This window comes from Octodon degus, unplaced genomic scaffold (assembly GCF_000260255.1).
Source record: "Octodon degus isolate 3935 unplaced genomic scaffold, OctDeg1.0 scaffold00163, whole genome shotgun sequence".
Classification (NCBI taxonomy): domain Eukaryota; kingdom Metazoa; phylum Chordata; class Mammalia; order Rodentia; family Octodontidae; genus Octodon; species Octodon degus.
In genome coordinates, this window is record NW_004524739.1 from 5,036,020 (window position 1) to 5,054,579 (window position 18,560).

The window sequence follows — 18,560 nt, forward strand, 5'->3', positions numbered from 1 at the left end:
TTGGGAATGAGTTGCTTCCTTATCGCACCTGACCCCTTTGCAAGTGACCCCTGCAGCCCACCCATCCATTTACTCAGCGCCCTTCACTCAGCAGGTGGTCCTTTTATCCAGCAGCCACTGCCAGAGCTGGATTCCTTGCAGGGATCCAGGCTAAAGCCACAGACACTGCTGTGGAGGTGAGCCTGGCTGTAGCTGGAGGAGACAGCGATTGCCCCTTCCTGTTGGACTGTCTTGGGCCGGCTCCTGGTCTCTGCTTCACCCACACAGGAGCAGAGGGAGAGTGGCAGTAGGGCAGAGAATGTGGTAAGAAGTGGTGCTCACTTTTTACATTCTCTCAACATGGTTCTACTCTGCTAGCCGTGACAGCATGACAGCCAGTGGCCAGTCAGAAAACGATCATTTGCAATGACTCATTTTGTGTATGACATTCCACCACACCACTGAACCAGAAGCCTGAGGCCAAGATCATTGCTGTACTTTCTATGTATTCCTGTGAGAGTCTACTGGTTCCACTTCAAGTCTCTGCTTAAATTCCTGGCACTAAATGGACTTGTGTTTTGTTTTAAACTTACTGAAAGTTCTTACTCTTATAATCCTTATTCATGAGTAACTTACAGACTTCAAGTCACAGAGCCTGCATTTGTTGACAGAAGAGAATTTTCTTTTTTATTTATTTGGTACAGGGTCTCAGTGCACAGCTCAAACTCATAGTGATCCTCCTGTCTCAGCCTCCCCAGTGCTGGGATTACAGGTGTACATCACCACGCCTGGTTTCGGGGTCGGCACAGCATGTGGTACTGGGAATCAAACTGTGACCTGACCTATCTCCCCAGCCTGAGAACTTTTTTTTCTTGAGAGGGTCTTGCTATTATAGTTCAAGTTAGCCTTCAACTGGTGATTCTCCTGTCTCAGCCTCCCAAGTGCTGGGTCATAAAAGTATTTATCTTAGACCTGGGAGAGGGGTAGAGGTGTAGAGCCAAGAGGCACTAGCAGGTCACAGCTTTCTTGGGAGATCTTTTGTAAGCCTCCCTTCTATAATTAGATGACTTCTTTCCCCAGAACTGGTTAAAAAAAACACTCAGAAACTGTAATGCTGAGTACTAGTCTGGTGCATAGCCAACAGTCATGTCCCACACAATGGAACAAGAGTTGATGCTGCATCCTGAGCCCGCGTTGTGGGAGGCATTCCAGAGAACCAGACTCAGGGATGTTAACTGTGGGATGGACCTGTGGTAAAAGGTCATGGTCAAGCCTGGGGACACACCACATACTGGACCAGCTCATTTGACCACAGGAGCAGGCAGGGGAAAGCCAAGGTGTATGGACAATTGTGTCTTTTCTTTTTGTACCAGGAATCATGACCTTGTGCTTGCCAGGCAGGCACTGAGCTATATCCTTATAAGGTGGCCAACTAACAGTCCTTGGGACTACACCTTATCCAGTGCTGCTTCCTGAGTGATCTTCAGGAAGTCGTTTCTGCCCACTGATTCACATGAGACACAGACAGTGGTGGCCTTCGTTCTGCTTTATTGACCTCAGAGCACCTATTTGGATAGTTTTTAAAAAAGCAGACCACATACATAATAGGAACTGGAACTGGATCCAGGCTGGTACCCAGGCTGATCCCCAAAGAATTTCCCAACCAAAGTGGATTTATACAAAATGCCAGAGGAAAAAAGTGAGGCAAGGTGGTGCCAGACGAGGGATAGTCACTTAGCAGAGAAGGAGTTGGTGACAGTGCCAGCAGGTCAGGTCATGCCTCCTTCTCGTACGTGCGAACGCAAACTGCACTGCCATGGGTGAGGGTCTGGAAGGAAAGATAGAGTCAGATGGGGCGAGAAAAGCAGGAAGCAGGAGCACCAGGCATCCCTCATCCTGATGGTCATCACTTGAGTATCAGCTGTATGCCAGACACGTCACACACTTTTTCCTGATGTATCTGACAAACCTTTAAGATAGGCAGTATAATCGCTATTTTAGAGATTTGGAAAAATGAGCTTTGATCAAGATCCTAGAATGTTTCTTTTTTCCTTGTACCATTCAGCTTCCTTCAGATTCTTAAGAACACAGGCACTTAGGATGATGCCTGGTGCAGAGTAGACAAATAGGTCAATAAAAATTTCTAGAGATTCTTGAGAAGTGACTGCTAACCTACCAATTCTCATTCTGTCCCTAACTTTGGGCAGTTCAAAGGCCAATTCCCTGAACCCCACTGTTCAGTCTGACATTAACAGAACCAAGCCAGTAATCTCACCAACATCCAATTGCCCTATGAATATCTATCTGGTCCTGCATATCACATCCTTACCAAAGCTAGGTGCCTAGTTCCTAACTGTAGGAACCCTGGCCCTACTGAGTTCAGGAATGCGAGAGCAGGTTACACCGGCTCAGGAAGGTCTGCAGGGAACACGTACAGGAACAATGGTCAGAGCGCACCAACAGCTGCTCTGTGCCCCTGGGTCTGGGGAGGTTCCATAAAGAACACTTTTCCAAATGAAGTCCCCAATCTTGTCCCTAAATAGATCTGACCTTGTGTTACTTCCTTACCCAGACAGTAGTCAGGGTCTTGTAGGGGGCCAACTATAGAACGTACTGAGAGGCAGAACTGGGACAGGGAAGAAAGGACTGTGCTGGTCAGTGCCCCTCATGGAGTAGTTCAGTCCTGGAGAGGAGAGGAAAGGAAGCTGTGATGGAGATAGAAACCTCTCCTCGACAGCCTGGGATCAGACTGGCCCTGCTTTCTTCCTCTTCTTGAAGGCAGGGCACACAGAGGAGGAAGCTAAGGCCATGGAACATCTGTACTTCTACCCCCTCTGTGATGTTTTCTGCCTTGCAGTATACTCTTTCAGACTTGCCTGCAGCACAGGCAAGGTTGGTGGTGTTAATATGCATTTTACAGTTGCTCTTGAAGAAGGTGACTTGCCCAAAGCATTGCAGCCTCTTAAAGTGAAATTTGAACTGAAACCTGTGAGTCCAAAACCAGGACCTTGCCTCTGCCTCTCTTGTGTCCTGTGGCACCCAGGGGAGAGCACTGAGTTTAAAAAAACAGGCCTGGCTAGGAGGCAGGAGTAGTAGCCAGTTAGGTGAGGCTCTCTAGTTGTCAGTCTTACCAGGATGAGCTTCCCATCGACTAGCTCCCGCACAAGTGTTGACTCTTGCCCGTCCCACTTCTGCACATGGATAAGTTTTCCTCCATCCAGTGTCACAATGGACTGTGGAAAGAGAATAGATGCCTAAGAAGTGACCTGAGCCACAAGTGAGGGGCAGGATGGAGTTAGGGAACTGGGGCCACAGGACACAACCTCTGATTCAAACTAGTGACGATGCTGGGACCACTTCCAAGTCTGCCCTGAGGGATGTGCAGTTCACCCTCAGCCTCTGCTCTGGTTGCCTGGCTGGGAAACGGGCCCTCAGGTAGGGAGTGGCAGAGCCAAACAGCTCAGCTTAGAAGCGCCCAAGACTCCAAGGAGGGCACTTGGCTGAGAGGGCAGTTTAGTGGCAGAGTGTGTACTTCACCCATGTGAGGCCCTGGTGATTCCTCGGCACAAACTAAACAAAACCTGAGTGCTTATCCTCTACTCTGGGAGATGCCCACAGCCCCAGGTCCCTTGAGGTATAAGTGGTATATACCCATCTTTATCCTTGAAAGAGACTGGAGAGGAGGCATCTGTGGCCATCACAAAAGACCTTTAGTGATGGGAAATACTGGAAAATTAAACTTCCCACCCCTCTTGTCAGAGCACATCACATGACTACTTCACCTGAAAAGAGCAACAACTCCAACGTCCTATGACTTTTTAAATTTTTCCAAAGATTTGTTTAGTACAGGATCTTGCTATGTAGCTTGGACTCATAGTGATTGTACTGTCTCAGCCTCTTCAGCACTAGGATTACAGGCATGCACCACCATGTCAACTTTTGGGGCACTGCATGTGGTGCCAGGATTGAATCCAGGTCCTTGCGCTTGCCAGGCAGGTGCTTAGATCACCAAGCTATCTCTGTGGCCCAGGTCTGAGTGTTGTTGAAGTGTTTCTCAGTCTTGGTTCAGATGCCCACTTAATGCTCTGGGTATGCCCAACCTGCATCAGCTGGTTCTCATTTGGCAGTTCTCCCCTCTAGGAATCTGGGGGCACAGGCCAGGCTCAGGAACCTAGACTGAGCAGAGCTCAGCAGGAGGCTGGGAAAGTTGTGTTTATGGGTAAGAGTGCTTGGCTCTTGGCCTGCCATCTGAACACAACCTACTCCATAGTCATCCAGGGTTTTTTTGCCCACTCAACAGATTAGTTTTGGTCTAGACATCCCAGGGGACTACTGCCTCAAGAGGGTGGCAGGGCCAGCCAAATAGTTTAGCAGATTAAAGCCCCTACAAGCAGGGGCTGCCCTTGGGGCACGCTGAGACAGCGATTGAGACTGGGCATCGTTGCGTGCACCTGTAATCCCAGCTCTTGGGAGGCTGTAAACAGGAGGATCACTATGAGTCCGATCTAGTAGTGAGACCCTGAACACCCTGCAAAGCCTTCCCTAAAATTAAAAAAAAAAAAAAAAAAAGTGGCAGGTTCAGGGGCATGTGCTGGGGAGCCATCTCTATCCAAGGTAGGCTGTGATCCTGGGCTGGACTTCAGCTCTTCCTCTGCAGGGAGACCAGCCCCTACCCTGTTTTACCTGGGGGCAGCTCTGAGGAAGAGGAAACAGCTGAGGGGACACTCCATACTCCAAACCTGGAGAAGTCAGAGCTTCTTTGTTTTGTCCCCTTGATGAGAGACCTGACGAAGGTGCAGAGACAGCCATGATGGGGTGAGCATCCCAAGATGGGTAGGTGCACCTACCCTGGGAGAGGGTGTGAGGGAACCTTGGTGGGAAGAGACTTAACGCCCATGGCTATGAGTGCTCCATCCCAGTGCATTGGCTCTTCCTGCCTGTCAGTTGGCAGCATTGAAAATTGTTCAGGGAGATGCTGCTAAGCCTGGGAGTTATCGATTGCAAGAGTGGAAGCACTGGAGTGGGTCTCAGCCTCGTGTCCTAGCAAAGGAGGTGTTCTCTGCTGCTGGAGGCCTGGCTGGCCTCAATGTGAGGGCCTGACGTCCAGGCTTCGCTCCTGAAACACTTTAGGTTATGCAGCCATGGCTGCTTCACTCCTCCATCTGAGAAAGTGGAGAGAAACCCAATGCATACCTTGTACTAGGTCACCCTGCTGGGGCTGGAGCAGACACTGAGGTCAGAACATCATCCTGGCTCTGTGCTGCCCACTCCCAGATGCAGCTGTAGATGCTTTCTAAGAGGGGTAGGAAGGAACAAGAGGACAGAACTAACGTGGACTTAGCCCCTGGAACGTTTCAGCACTGAATGGGCCTTAGAAACCCTGTTGCGCTTAAGTTCCCCTGTCTTTAAGGGGCAATGCCAAAGCACTAAGATTACCAGCTTCTGGCCTTTTGGGGTCTCAGCACCCTGTCCCCCACTCCTCCTTCTCTGACTCACCTTGACGTTCCTGTCATCAGCTGTCTTCTCATCAAACTCCACCCCAAGGTCAAAGTTGATCTCTGTGTTCTTGAAGGTGCTGTGTGTTTTTATGATGATAGTGTTACCATTCTTTTCGATGATTGTGGTAGGCTTGGTCATGCAGGCCACCTGCCTGGTAGCAAAGCCCACACCTGAGGGCCAGGGGAAGGGTATGAGAACAGAAGCTAGAACACAGAGGCTCTGAATGAGCTCAAGGACAAGAGGACCCTGGTGTAGGTCCTAAGAGAGAAGAGGGTCCTAACTTTTAAAGCCTTGGTGTGACTTTTTTTTAGTTGAGACAAGGTCATGCCTTGTCCAGGTTGTCCTTGAACTCACTGTAACCAAAGCTGGCCTGGAACTCATGGCGGTCTTCTGCCTCAACCTCCTAAGCGTGCCTTTTTTTATTTATTATTATTATTATTTTATTTATTTATTTATTTTTTTGTGGAACCGGGGATTGAACTTAGATCCTTGCATTTGTCAGTCAAGTGCTTATCCTACTGAGCCATCTCCCCGGCCCCTAAGCGTGCCTATTTTTAAATTTTCTTCCCCTTAGCTCTGTACAGTATATAATCAATCACAATAGACAGATAAAAATGTAAAAAAGAACGTGTGCCAGAGTATATCAGCAACAACTGAAATCAAAATAAGGTACTAAGATGTTCTGTGTGGTAAGGAACTGTACACGTTATTCAGTCTTCTCTTTCCCCTTGAAAGGTTGATAGAGTTATCTCTCCTTTACAGAAACATACTGAGTTTGGGGAGGGGGCACAACGCAGACATCTGAGATCAAAGGCCCCAGCAGCCTGTCTCCAAAGCTCTCACAACTGCTCAGCCACAGCACTTCTCAGGGTGGATTGCTGGGCTGCCTTCCAGGTAGTGGGAAGTCCTAACTTTTCCCCAGCTCCCAATTCCTAAGGTCTTTTGACTTTCCTGACCCAAGCATGACTTCCCTGGATGTTGAGCAGTCTTGCGTGTCCTACAAGTCTGCAGACCATAGAATTCTTAGGCTAAGCCTTCCTCCCTTCATGCTGTAGCTTCCCTGGGGTCTGTCCTTCAGTTACCGGTCTCCATCATGACTGTTCTCTCTGCCCCCAGCAACTTATGCTGCACCTGCTGCAAGGCAGAGGTGTGACAGGAGGCAGCCATGTGGTGAGGTGTTGTGTGTCAGGTCTCCAAAGGTGTCTGGCTACACAGTGCTTGCTGCAAGCTAGGTACCTTGCACATGCTCTACACGGGTTATCTTAATGCTTAGAACAGTCCTAAGGTAGGTATTTTATTATCTCTTACAAATGAGACCCGAGTAATGTCTTAACCCAAAGTGAAACAGTAAGTGATTGACCTAGATTCTTTAGCTGATCACTGTTCCCACTGTGCCATTCTGCCCAGCACATACTCAGTCCCAGCACCAAGGCCACCAGTTAGGACTGTGGTCCCTTGGAACTAGGCTGGGCCCCTGTGCCTCTGGCAGACCTTGTTCTAAAGCAAGAGGGACCAGGGGTGCATCTGCAGCTGTGACGAGGCCGCCCACCCTGCGTGGTGGAAGAGGGAGTTGACTCTGCCCCCTGTTGTCCAGTGAGTCCTAGGTCACGCACCTAGGTACAGGTCAGCATCTGGTCACCACCCCAGGAGCTGTTTGCTCAGGACTCATCCAGAGTGTGAATTTGAGGAAGGAAACCACTGGGAGGATGAGGGGCTGAGCCACAAGAAACCTGAGACAACTGGGCTGGCCCAGGATGGAGCTCAGTGGTAGAGTGCTTGCCTAGTGTGTGTGAGTTCCTGGCTTCAATCCCCAGGAATGCCCCTCAAAAAAAAAAAAAAAAATTGAACTGACAGCATTTAGGAGACTCAAGAAGAGATGGGTTCTGTTTAAAAACAAAGCCAAAAAATCTACTGAGAACTGCAGCAGCTTTTCAGTGCCCTCCAGCCTTCCTGCCATGAGAAAAGCTGGCTGGAATTTCATCCGCTAACTCCCCTAACAACACTGCCCTGGGCTAGTGGTGTGACATAGTGGCAGAATATGTGCCTAGCTGCTGGAGGCCTGGGTCAATCCCCCCAGTACACAAATGCACAGACAGAGATGCCCAAAGGCGACAGGCCTTCAGGGAGACCAGCTCCCAGCCCTAGATGGAACAGAATTAGGGAACAGAGACAGAAGGGTTTTTGAAATTCAGTTCTTTGGCCCAAGGGTCTGCCATGGGAGGGAGGAAGATCTAAGCCTGGGCAATCTAGCTTTTCCCAACAGCTGCCTGTGTTCCCTGCTTCTCAATGGCTGCCTTCTTGGACTCACTGGGCAGATTGCCCAGGATAGGACAGGGCAATGGGCAGCTGAGAGTTGTAGTCTCGTGACCCATGCTGTGGACCCATTCCAGGAAGCAGGAGCTGGTGCAAGCTGGGTCTCCCACATACCCCCTTGCCTATCTGCTATCTGCTGCAACTCGGCCCAGCCCTCGTTCCTTGGCACATAGCTCAATCTTGAACACTCACTCAGTGTTCTTGTCCCTGCTGGGTGGACTAGGATAATATAGCTGGGAATTTCACAGAAAGGTGTAACATAGTAGCAATAATATCGTGTCTAAGCCCAAACCAGGAGGGGAAGGGCTCAGGTCAGTACCATTCCTCCTGTACCCAGCGTCTATGCAGTAGTGGGAAGAGCTCTGGGCTGTAGGTCTAAAAATCCTAGTTTTGTACCAGCACTACTGTTGGTTTTGTAAGGCAAATTTCTGCTCTCCCAGGGCTTGCGCTTCCCTTGCCATTGAGTTGGACAAGTTCCTTACACCTGGAACACCCTTTGAAACTATTCTTCCCTATCTTGGGGCCAGGGAGATGGCTCAGTGGAATAAGTGCTTCCCTGGCAAGCGCAAGGGCCTGAGTTCAATCCCCGGTTCCGCAAAAAAAAAAAAAGAGAAACTATTCTTCCCCATCTCACCACACCCCCAGGACCAATGACCTCTCTCCAAATAGGTCTTGACCTTGCTCTGGGACCCTGGCTACACCCTAGACATCCCACCCCTGTAGGGCAGGCCCAGGTGGGGATGGGCCTGTTGCCCTCCCCTCCCCCTAGGCTGACAGTAAGTTCTGGTTATAACCCACTACGAGAAAGTCACATGGTGAGGCAGTACCCTCCAAGCACATGCTTTTCCTTAACCCAATGGGGAAGAAACTGTTGCTGATTATTGAGGTATCATATCCAATTCTCTGATTTTCCACCCTCAACCACCCACCTCCTAGGTATTTCCTACTTCTGCAGGCCACAGTACACTCCCTATTAGCCCCATTTCCTTTCTAGGTTCCATCTCCTCCAATTTGCAGACCTCCCATGCATGTATCGGTCCCCTACCGGCCCCGCCCCAAGCACCTCGCGACTTCTTCGATCTGTGCACTCACTCTCGTTTTATCCAAACTCTCTTCCCACCTCCGGATCGTACACTCCTTTCTCCAAAGCCTTCCTGCCCGACATCCACACTCAAAGCTGCCTCCTTCCTGCGCCTCCCTTTCGCCCGCGGGCCCGGAAACCCTCTTCCAACAGACTCCCTACGCCCTCGCCCAGGCGGCCACCTCTGCGTCCGCGTCCCGCTATTCTCCACGCTTAGCGGGGACAGACGGATGCTGCGGCCGCGCGGAGCACGCAAGGAGCCCTGCGCAGGGCTAGGCGCGCGGCCAGCCCCGTCCCACCGCACCCGGCAGCTGAGCCCTGCTTTTCCACCCTCTTCTGAGTTTGCTCACCGAGTGACTTCATATAGTCATCAAAATTCTTGCTGTCCACTAGCTTCCAGGTCCCCAGGAAGGCTTCCACCATGGTGAAGTCGGGCGAGGCTGAGAAAGAAGCTGCGGGAAAGAGGGTGTGCAGGAACTCCGGAACGGCTGCTCGCGACCCGAGCTGCCGCTTTAAATAGCCCTCGCATCACGTGACGAGACGTGGCCCACGCCCCCGGTTCCCGAAATAGGAAGCTTCAGGTTGGCGGTCACCCCCGAGGGGCTGGACGCCCATCCCCCCTACCCGAACGCTCGGGGTCGGAGCTGGGGTAGGGCCCCCAGGGGTGCCGCTTGCCTGCGGCAGCGCAGGTGCCAAAGCCGCGGAGTCCCTGCCCCAAGCTGGCCGAATGCGCTCCCTTCCCTGCTTCGAGGCTTCTTCGGAATCTGAGAAGCAGGCGGCTGGGTTGGGTGCGCGCCACCTGCATCTTCCATCCCTTGTCCCTCTGCGCGGTGTGACCGAGAGGGTTGAAAAGAAACTTGTCCTTGAGCTGGTGCCCTGTCGGCGCAAGCCCCCATTGAGCTTTGTAGCACAGGCATTTTGTCCTCAATCTATATATGTGTGAGGAGCCCGAAGCCCAGAGGAAAGCTGACAAGGTCACGCTAAGTGGGAGGTGAACTGGAGCCCAGATAGCGCCCTGGGCGAGCTGGCTCCAGGCCGGGCGCTCTCCTCCCGCTGCCTGGTGGTGGGGACAGTCTGTGGCTGAGTTGCTGCCCCTGTGTCCTCACCTCTGGGTGTATGCATGACCCTCCTCTCTCCCCAGCCTCACACGTGCCTGCCCCTCCCTGCGGAATGTCTCCTGCCGGCGCCTTTCCCCAGCAGTTGACCCCCCCAGACTTCCCTGCAAGTGTTCCAGGCAGTTCTGACCTAGGAGGTCCTACCCAGATGGTTTCCCCATCGCCTTCCTTCAGAAATTCTGTCAATTCAGATGCTTTTCAAAACCCAAGGCCTCCTCCCCCACCTGGCCAAAAGCTGCCGCCTTGTACAGCCCTTCACCTGACCTCTGCACACCAGCCGGCTAGCATGCACGCGTACAACTTGTCCCGTCCTTTAAAGAGCCTACTGTGCAGTTTACAAACCGCTTTTCATAACAAGACCCCAACCCCACAGGGCATTCTGGGTTACATAGTGAGTTCACAACCAGTCTGGTCTACTTAGAAAGACCTTGTCTCAGAAAGCCAAACACACACACACACACACACACACACACACACACACACACAGAATCCATCACGCACATAGAATCCATCTCACATTTATTTATTTTTTTTAATTTAATTTAATTTTTTGTGGAACTGGGGATTGAACTCAAGCCCTTGAGCTTGCCAGGCAAGTGCTTATTCTACTGAGCCATCTCCCCAGCCCCTCCACCTTACTCTGATGCTTCTGACATGCAGAAGGCTTTAATAGTGAACTTTTTTTTCTTTTGGTACAGTAGAATCAAACTCAGGACCTTGTACTTGCCAGGCAGGCGCTGTGCCACTGAGCTATATCCCCAGCACATTGAATTTTTAAACATAAAAGCTATGAAGTAGGTGGTGTTTTCCCCTTTTAACAGGTGAACAAACAAGTTTATAGGAGCCCATTTACTAATTCAGCAGTTACTAAGCACCTGCTTTGTGCTGGCGCTGCTGTGGAGAATGACAAGGAAGGCGACACATACTCAGGGAGATTGCTTCAGGGGAGCAGGCATGTGGGCAGGGTGGTGGCTGTACTAGGAGGCTAGGCTGACCCCAGATTCAGAGAAAGAGAGTTGTAAGCGAATGTCTGATCATGGGAAACCCTGAAGATGCGAACTTCTCTTCAGTCCAGGGAGGCCACGTGGGATTTGGCCCTGCATCTCTGAGCCTGGGCCAGGGACCTGTGGTCTGGCAAGCCCTCCCTCCTTCCCAGGCCTCTGTTTCCTTAAGTGGAAGTCCCTTCTTTCTTCCCTTTCCTTGATTGTTCTGGGAAAGATACCAGGAAGGAAGAGTCCTCCCCACACCCCCAGGGTCTTCCTTCTTTCTAGATAGTCTAGTTGTTGGAAGATTGAGAGGCCTATTTCTGCCAATACAACAGGGAGTGGCCCTCAGGGCTAAGCATGCAATTCTGGTTACCTCACTGCCAGAAAAGGGAGCCGAGGAGGGGGAAAGGGATGGTTCAGAGTCAAGACCACAGCCTTAGACACTTATTTGACTCAATGGCCAGAGACCCAAGGACCAGAGCCGTCGCCCCGTTGTCCTCACAATAAAGTGGTAGACAGCTAAGCTGAGGTCCAGCTGCTGAAAGAAAGTTCTGTGTTCTGATCCCGATTTCCTCAGTACTAGCTGTGGGCCATGGGCGGCTCTCTTCAGTCTCAGTTTCATCTTTGCAATGGAGATCTTTGGGGATCCAGTGAGACAACGCATTTAACATGCTGAGCTGGCTGCTGCAGGCATTGCTTTTATTCCAGTCTCCTTGCAAGGTTCAGGACCCTGAGGGCCTGAGCTCTGCCTTGGAATCACTCAAGGCAGATTGCTTTGCTTTTCTAAGCCTCATCTCCTCTGCCCTCCCAAGACAGGATTAGAAACTGCTACCGCTGTGAAGAAGGGCAGTGGGAGTGTTTGGGATGGGTTGGGGTAGAGGACACCACTAGTCAGACCTTTTGCTCCTTCCCTTGGGGCCTGCCCAAAATGAGCACTGTGGGGTTTTGAGCTCTCTAGACAAATGCCGACCAACTCCCTTTGCTGTGGCTACCACGGGGTCTCCAAGGCTTACTCCTAAACCTCACCTTTCCCTTCCACCCACTTTCATCCTCTGGAGTCAGTGCAGTTTTCTTCTCATCTCTCTGAGGACCTGCTTCTTCGTTGGCCTGTTATGCTCACTACATTTGAGGGATGCAAGCTTTGCCCTCTTTCCTGCTCTGCTTGTTGCCCTTGGTAGACTCCAGACATGGCTATAATTTGTGTCAGGCAGCAGAACCAGTGCCCGCCAAGAGCAGCATCTCTTCAGTCCTCACCCTATGGTGATGTCACTGTTCTGTTCCCATAGCAACCACAGGCTGGGATAATGGAGAAGAGGAGAGATGAGTAACCAGAAGAGAGCCAATGAGATGGGCTGGCAGCACCGGATGATCTGTGGGGCCATGGGAAGGGGGGCCTGCTCAGCATCCTCAGCAGTTTCCTGGACCCTCCCTGCCATCTGGATGCTCCACTGGGAATGTGCTACTAGCATGGGAAGGAGCTGAAGAAGCTAAGCTGGAGGCTCCACTGACCTAGGGCTACAGTGACCCTATATTTGCCCCATTTGGGACCTAAGTCAGTAGACGCTGACCCCGCCCCCATATCTGCAACTGGGAATTTCTCTCCTTTGTTAGTAAAGGTATCTGAGCTGTCTAACTGTCATGGAATCACCAGGGCTTAGCCCTTCTTGCTATACTTTCCAGACCCCTCCCTTGATGTATTCAGAAGCACTGGGCTCAGTGGGGACCCAAGGAAAACCAGAGAGCTCCAGCCTTGCCCTGCCCAGCTTCCCAACTCCAAGGAGTGGGGAGATTGCAGCCACAGGTGGTGGGGGCAGTGCTCCTTCTACCAGCAGGAAACCTGTTTCCTCGTCCCTAGGGTTTCTTAATGTTCTGGGTCTGAGAGGACAAATGAGGGCAGCAGATTCAGGTTTGCTCAACACAGTCTGCTTCTGAGAAACTGCTGCCCATGACAAATGGCAAACTGTTCCTGGGAAGAACAGTGGCTCTTCCTGGACTAGGGAGTGGGGCAACTCAGCCTGCCCAGAAGCCAGGTGTACATATGCTCTCTTGTGGACAGAATAAAACCCAAACTTTTTTTTCTGGTGTGAGGGGGGGGGATGTTGGGGATTGAACACAGAGCCTTCCATATGCTAAGCAAGTGCTCTACTACTGAGATGTACCTCTGGCCCTTTTTATTTTCTATTTTGAGACAGAATCTTGGTAGGCTACCCAGGCTGATATTAAATGCAACCCTCTTGCCTCAGCCTCCCAAATAGCTAGAATTACAGGTATGTGCAGCTGTTCCTAGCTTAAAGCCCCCAATCCACTTATTCCCAAATCCTATTCCATGAAGAGCAACTGACAGAGATCAGGGTTCAGTATTGCCAACTGGTGGTCAACTTATTACACCCAGCTGAATTAAACTAGTGTGGTGCTGGGGGGTGGGGTGGGGAGGCACCTGAGGATTGTTGCCAGCAGCATAAGAGGCAGAACTAGAGAAGCTGTTGAGAGGCTATTAGGGAAGCTATTGGGGAGCTGTTAGGGAGCTGTTAGGGAGCTGTTAGGGAGCTGTTAGGGAGCTGTTAGGGAGCTGTTAGGGAGCTGTTGGGGAGCTGCTGGAAGCGGCTGGTTCTCTTGGGCTATTCTGATGGGGGACCTTGTCACATTGGTTTTCCTCGTAAACCTGGTTGTCTTCATCACAGGAGTAGTTCGGGACCTCATTATCACCGAGGATGGCTGCGGTTCATTTTGGGGAGCCCTGTACCTCATTTTGAACATAACTTCCTGGCTTTGGAGGGGAAGATGGTGCACAGCTCGGTCTCCTGGAGAAGCTTGTGCTGGCTTTCCTGATGGGAGCTCTGCTGTTCTCATCCTCGTAGGAGCTCAGGTCCTCACTGTGGCTGAGGATGGCTGTGGTACTTTCCAGGGAGCTCTGGTCCTTACCTTGAGTGTCGCTTCCTGGCTCCAGTTCTGATCCCTCAGCCTGCTAGCACAGGTCCTTCATTCTGCTGGCATAGACTTTCAGGCTTCTACCGCTGACCTTTGGGCCTTCCCAGCACAGATCCATGAAGCAGGCCTACATGAGGCATTGTCACGGGCTCTAGGCCTCCAGCTGGATTCATGGGAGGCATTGCTATGAACTCTAGGTCTTCAGCTGGATTCTTACAGGACATTATCATGAGATCCAGGCCTTCAGTTGGATTATTTGGTCTTTATTGACTACTATAAATAAGCTTATAAAATATGTGTCCTGTATTGTATTGTTCCCATTGCAAAACCCTGAAACCACAAGTGTACTAACTGAACGAGTGAATTTAGCCACCTCTGTAGCCTTAGAGGGTCTGGACAGAGGCTCACTTGAGTTCCTGTCTGTCCTCTGTCACTTATAGATCAGCTAGGTGACCTCAGACAGGCATAATCTCCTTGGGTCTCACTTTATTCATCTGTAAGAAACCATCATAATCCCCATTTAGCTGGCCTCCCATGGTCTCTGAGAAGAAAAGATGGGGTGCAGTGGGGATGCAGAACAAAGGTTGTTTCTCCCCCTCAGCACGGGGCCTGCTCCCCTGGCTGTGCTCACACGCTGGCCCCAACTGCCTCTCCAGGCTCTGCACCTGCCAATACTCTGACTCCCTGTCCCTTAGCTGTCCTTTGCCTCTCTCTGGGTTACGTCATCTCCTTGTCATGGCACTTATTTGGCTCCGACTCAGTCCATCCATTTCCCAGATGTCTTTGCTGCTACTCCAGATGCCCCTGTAGGGCTGGTCTGGTCTGTGTTTCTCTCTGTCCTGCACAGGGCCTAGTAAATATTCATGTAGTGTGCAAACTGTTTCCCTAGAGCAAAGCATGCCGCTTGTCCTCTTCAGTGTGCTCCTACTTTCCCTGCCAAGGGCTCCTAGCTCGCTTCCTCTTTCTCACTCCACCCAGGACTCTGAGCCATTTCTGGGATATGATGTGTGCCCAGGTTTCCTCAGGTGGAACTGCCCTTCTGGATGCTCAGGACAGCCCGCATCTCAGAGGCAGCAGCTCTTTGGAAACAACCATTCCCCAGCTCTGCCAACAATGAAGTGAAACTGAGTCCCAGGCTGACATTCACTGCCCCCCACCCCAGTTTCTTTCTCTGTAAGATGAAAATGTTGCCAGGGCAAAAAGCTATATAGCTCCTAATGTTGGATTGGGTGGTGTAAAATTAGAAAGGTAAAACTAATGCTTTTCCAAGTGGCTCTTCCCTTCCCTTTATACCACGTGTCTGGCTTCCACCTCTGATGGTTCTATCTGCTCTCCTGGCACCAAACAGACAGCTCAACGGTCACACTTCAGAGGGCACTGTGTCCAGAAGCAGCCTGCCCAAGGTTCTGGAAGGATCTGTGCAGTTCCTGGAGACCTGATGCACCTGGTTGGTGAGGACAAGTGGCCACTGTGTGTCCCGGGGTGAAGGGGTTGATCTTGGCCTCAGGAGATACGGGCCAGACGTGTTCCAGGAAGCAGGGACGGAGCCAAAGATGACAGCCGAACTTGGGATTTCCTGGGGGCCTGGGCTCTTGAGACTCACTGGGAGGGCTGTGGAGACAACATGCTTGGGCTTCAGAGTAAGCAAAGGTACTAGGTTGGAGGAGGAAAGAGCTCCCTTTTTCAGGAAGGACTGGAGGGCTGGAGGCGACTAGCGCTGGAGCTCTTAGGAGAGGTTTCCCTGTCACCATGATTGTGAGTGCTGGTGAGAGACTTGAGTGAGTGCCAGCTCTGGACTTAGCAGCATTTTGTCTTTCAACTTGTGTGATCTTCATGATAACCTAGTGAGGCAGGTCCTATTTATTGCTCCTATCCTCCGATGGGAGCCGGGGTTTGGACTCGGGCAGGTGGGCTCCAGAGCTGGCATGGCCTTCCTGGGGGCAGTCTTCACCCTGCCTGGCACTGTGACCTTGGGCCCATCTCTTTCCTTCACTGCTCCCGATTCCATGACAGAGAATAAGGCCAAATGATCACTTCAGCCCTACGAGCCTGGACAGTTGATGGTTCAGGAAGGGAATTTCCAAGTGGGGAAGAGGTTGATAAGGAGCACAGCAGAGCAAGGGCAGATTTTTCCAGTCGACTGCCTGCAGCCTTTCCCTAGGCTGGTAGGCTCCCCTTTGCCCTACAAGTGGTGCCAAGGGAGCAGGTGATGCTCAGCCCCAGCCCAAAATACTCACTAGTGACTAAGGGTCACTGAGCTCTGAGCGCCAGGACTTAGCAGCATTTGGCTAACAGACCTAGAAGGCTGGTGGCCCTGGAGCGGGGCCCCAGCTTGCCTGACCCACACTTTGCAGTCTCTGCCTTCCCATACTGAGCCACACCTTCTCACATAGGGTCAGATTATGTGTGCACCAGACCTGGCCTGGGGCTATTTCTAGCTTTTCTCCCTGTCTGCTTTGAGGCCTACAGCCTGGTCAGTGTACACACACACAATGTCAATCTCTCAGTCTCTGTCTGTCTCTCTCTCTCTCTCTCTCTCTCTCACACACACACACACACACACACACACACACATTGAACTTGACTGTCCATTGGCTTGGTGCTTGGTCAAGATTTTGCCCCAAATTTTGTCCCTTCTGTCATAGAAAGATGGGAGAGGTGGATGCATCTTCAGGCCCATGACAGGACAGAGAGGCCTATATAGATGGACCATGGAAGACCAGAGGAGGGAACCCCTTGCCCAGAGGGTCAGGAGAAGCTGCACGTGGGATGTACCCTTTGGGTTGGGTCTTAAAGGATATGTCTTAGTCTCTTTTATCTCATTGCTGGGACAAAATACTTGACAGCCAAAGTGAAACAGGGAGAGGTTTATTTAGCTCCCGGTTTGTAGAGGTTTCAGCCCATGGTCAGTTGGCTCCAAGGCAGGGTGGCAGATGGCAGAGGGGCAAGAGTTCAGGATGGCAGAAGACAACAAAAGCAGAGAGACACAGAGACAGAGAGGCCTTTTACTGTCCCTTATATTGTATCTACTGGGAATAAGGCGATGCCAATCCAATCAGTGATCTGACCCAGCCATCACTCACCCTTAAGCCCAGCCTTGCACTACAAATCAGTCACACACCTTCTAGATTCAGCCGCCTCTGAAAAAACCTGATGACAGCATGAGACTTTGAGGGGACATCTAGACACAGACCACGACATGATACATAGAAGTCTGCTAGGTGTGGGGAAGGACTTGGAAAGGCAGAGGAAGAAGAAACCATTGTGCAGAAACGGGATTTTTCTGACAACTGGCCCGAGATGAGGGCAGAAAATAAAAATGGTGAGTGATGAGACCAGAAAGATTGTTTAGGGCCAGATAAGGAAAGCCCTTCCCATTGTGGGGAGTCTGTTCTTTCTTCTGAAGGCAGGCAAGAGCCACTGAGGGTTCTGACTCCCGTTCTGACAGGAATGCCTGCTCTGTGTGCAGCTGAAGTGAGGTAGGTTAGGAGCTGTGGCAGCCGCGGCTGTCTGCTCGGTCTAGCAGGGCTGTCCTGCACACCCACTGAAGCTGCCAGAAGTGGGGACAGGAAGGGACACGCCTCTTCTAATCACTGGGTCTGCCTGGCAGCCACACACTGCTCTCTGGGCCACAGACTAGCCACTTCTTCACATCTAGCCACAAGGGAGACCCGGAAACTTGGTCAATATTCTACACAGCTTTTGCCTTGAAAGAGGAGAGTGTGGATGTTAGCGGCCTGAGGGTCTCTTAGGTGGTAGGTGAGTCTCATTCACATTCGCCCAGTTTAAGTCCAGCTTTATCACTTGTGAGCAGGACAGGCAGATTGCCCTCCCTGCGGCCTCAGGAGCTAACGCACTCCAATCCTTCAGTGCACTGGGACTCAGAGCTGTTTTTGTTTTCTAGCAGGTTTGTGATGACAGAGTTGTCTCTGTCCCCAGGTAGAGCTGAGACACCCATGCTGGGTGGACATCTGGCCAGCGCCACCAGGACAGTGTGCTGCACCCTTCAGCTTCCTTTCTCAGGCTCCCGTGGTTGATGAGGCAGAGGGCACTGGGAGCAGGAAATAGGGATCCCGGGGAAAGTAAGAAACCTTGATTTGGAGGCAAAAGGCACGAATGGGTGGCCTAACGAGTGGTGCTCCGGCACCCAGCAGCTTCAGCGCCAGGCCAGCCTGGAAGTCTAGCCTTCCCCTCCTGTTCAGAGGACAACAGATACTCCAGGGTGTCGGACAGGAGGGGCATCTGGGGCTACGGTGGGGTGTGGAGCTAGGGTGGCCAAGTGGAATTTTAGGCTCAGACTTGGAGAGGCTGCTGTGTGACTTTAGGCCACCAGCCACCCTCTCTGAATCTTGGACATTTTATACTCTTGCCTGCTCACCAGCTGACTGAGGAGCAGACTTCGGTCCTTGTTCTGGGATTGGGTTGTGTGCTCTAGGGCTGAATACCTGAAGGGCTGCGTCTGGGGCAGATGGCAGCGCGCCCCCTCCTGGGGAGAAGAAGCATCTCAGCTGGAGCCTACTGAGCCCTTCCTAGGCGTGTTGCTCTCTAGCTGGGTTGATTTCGGCTTCTTTCTCCAGGCTATTAAGATAAGACAGGATGTGTCCGCAGATAAGATAGCTCAATAGACTAAGCGCCTGCTTAGGCAAGCGTAGGCACCGG

General features: G+C 51.5%; 1 protein-coding gene across 1 annotated transcript; it reads right to left on the reverse strand.

The window, feature by feature from the left end:
* Positions 1–1,509: 1,509 nt before the first annotated feature.
* On the reverse strand, positions 1,510–9,373 carry Fabp3 (fatty acid binding protein 3). Its single transcript, XM_004642925.2, has 4 exons — positions 9,223–9,373; positions 5,476–5,648; positions 3,111–3,212; positions 1,510–1,807 (listed from the first exon to the last, which is right to left on the reverse strand). Exons 1-4 carry the CDS (start codon positions 9,293–9,295, stop codon positions 1,754–1,756), a joined length of 402 nt encoding a protein of 133 aa, XP_004642982.1. The 5' UTR covers positions 9,296–9,373; the 3' UTR covers positions 1,510–1,753.
* Between the last annotated feature and the right edge of the window lie 9,187 nt (positions 9,374–18,560).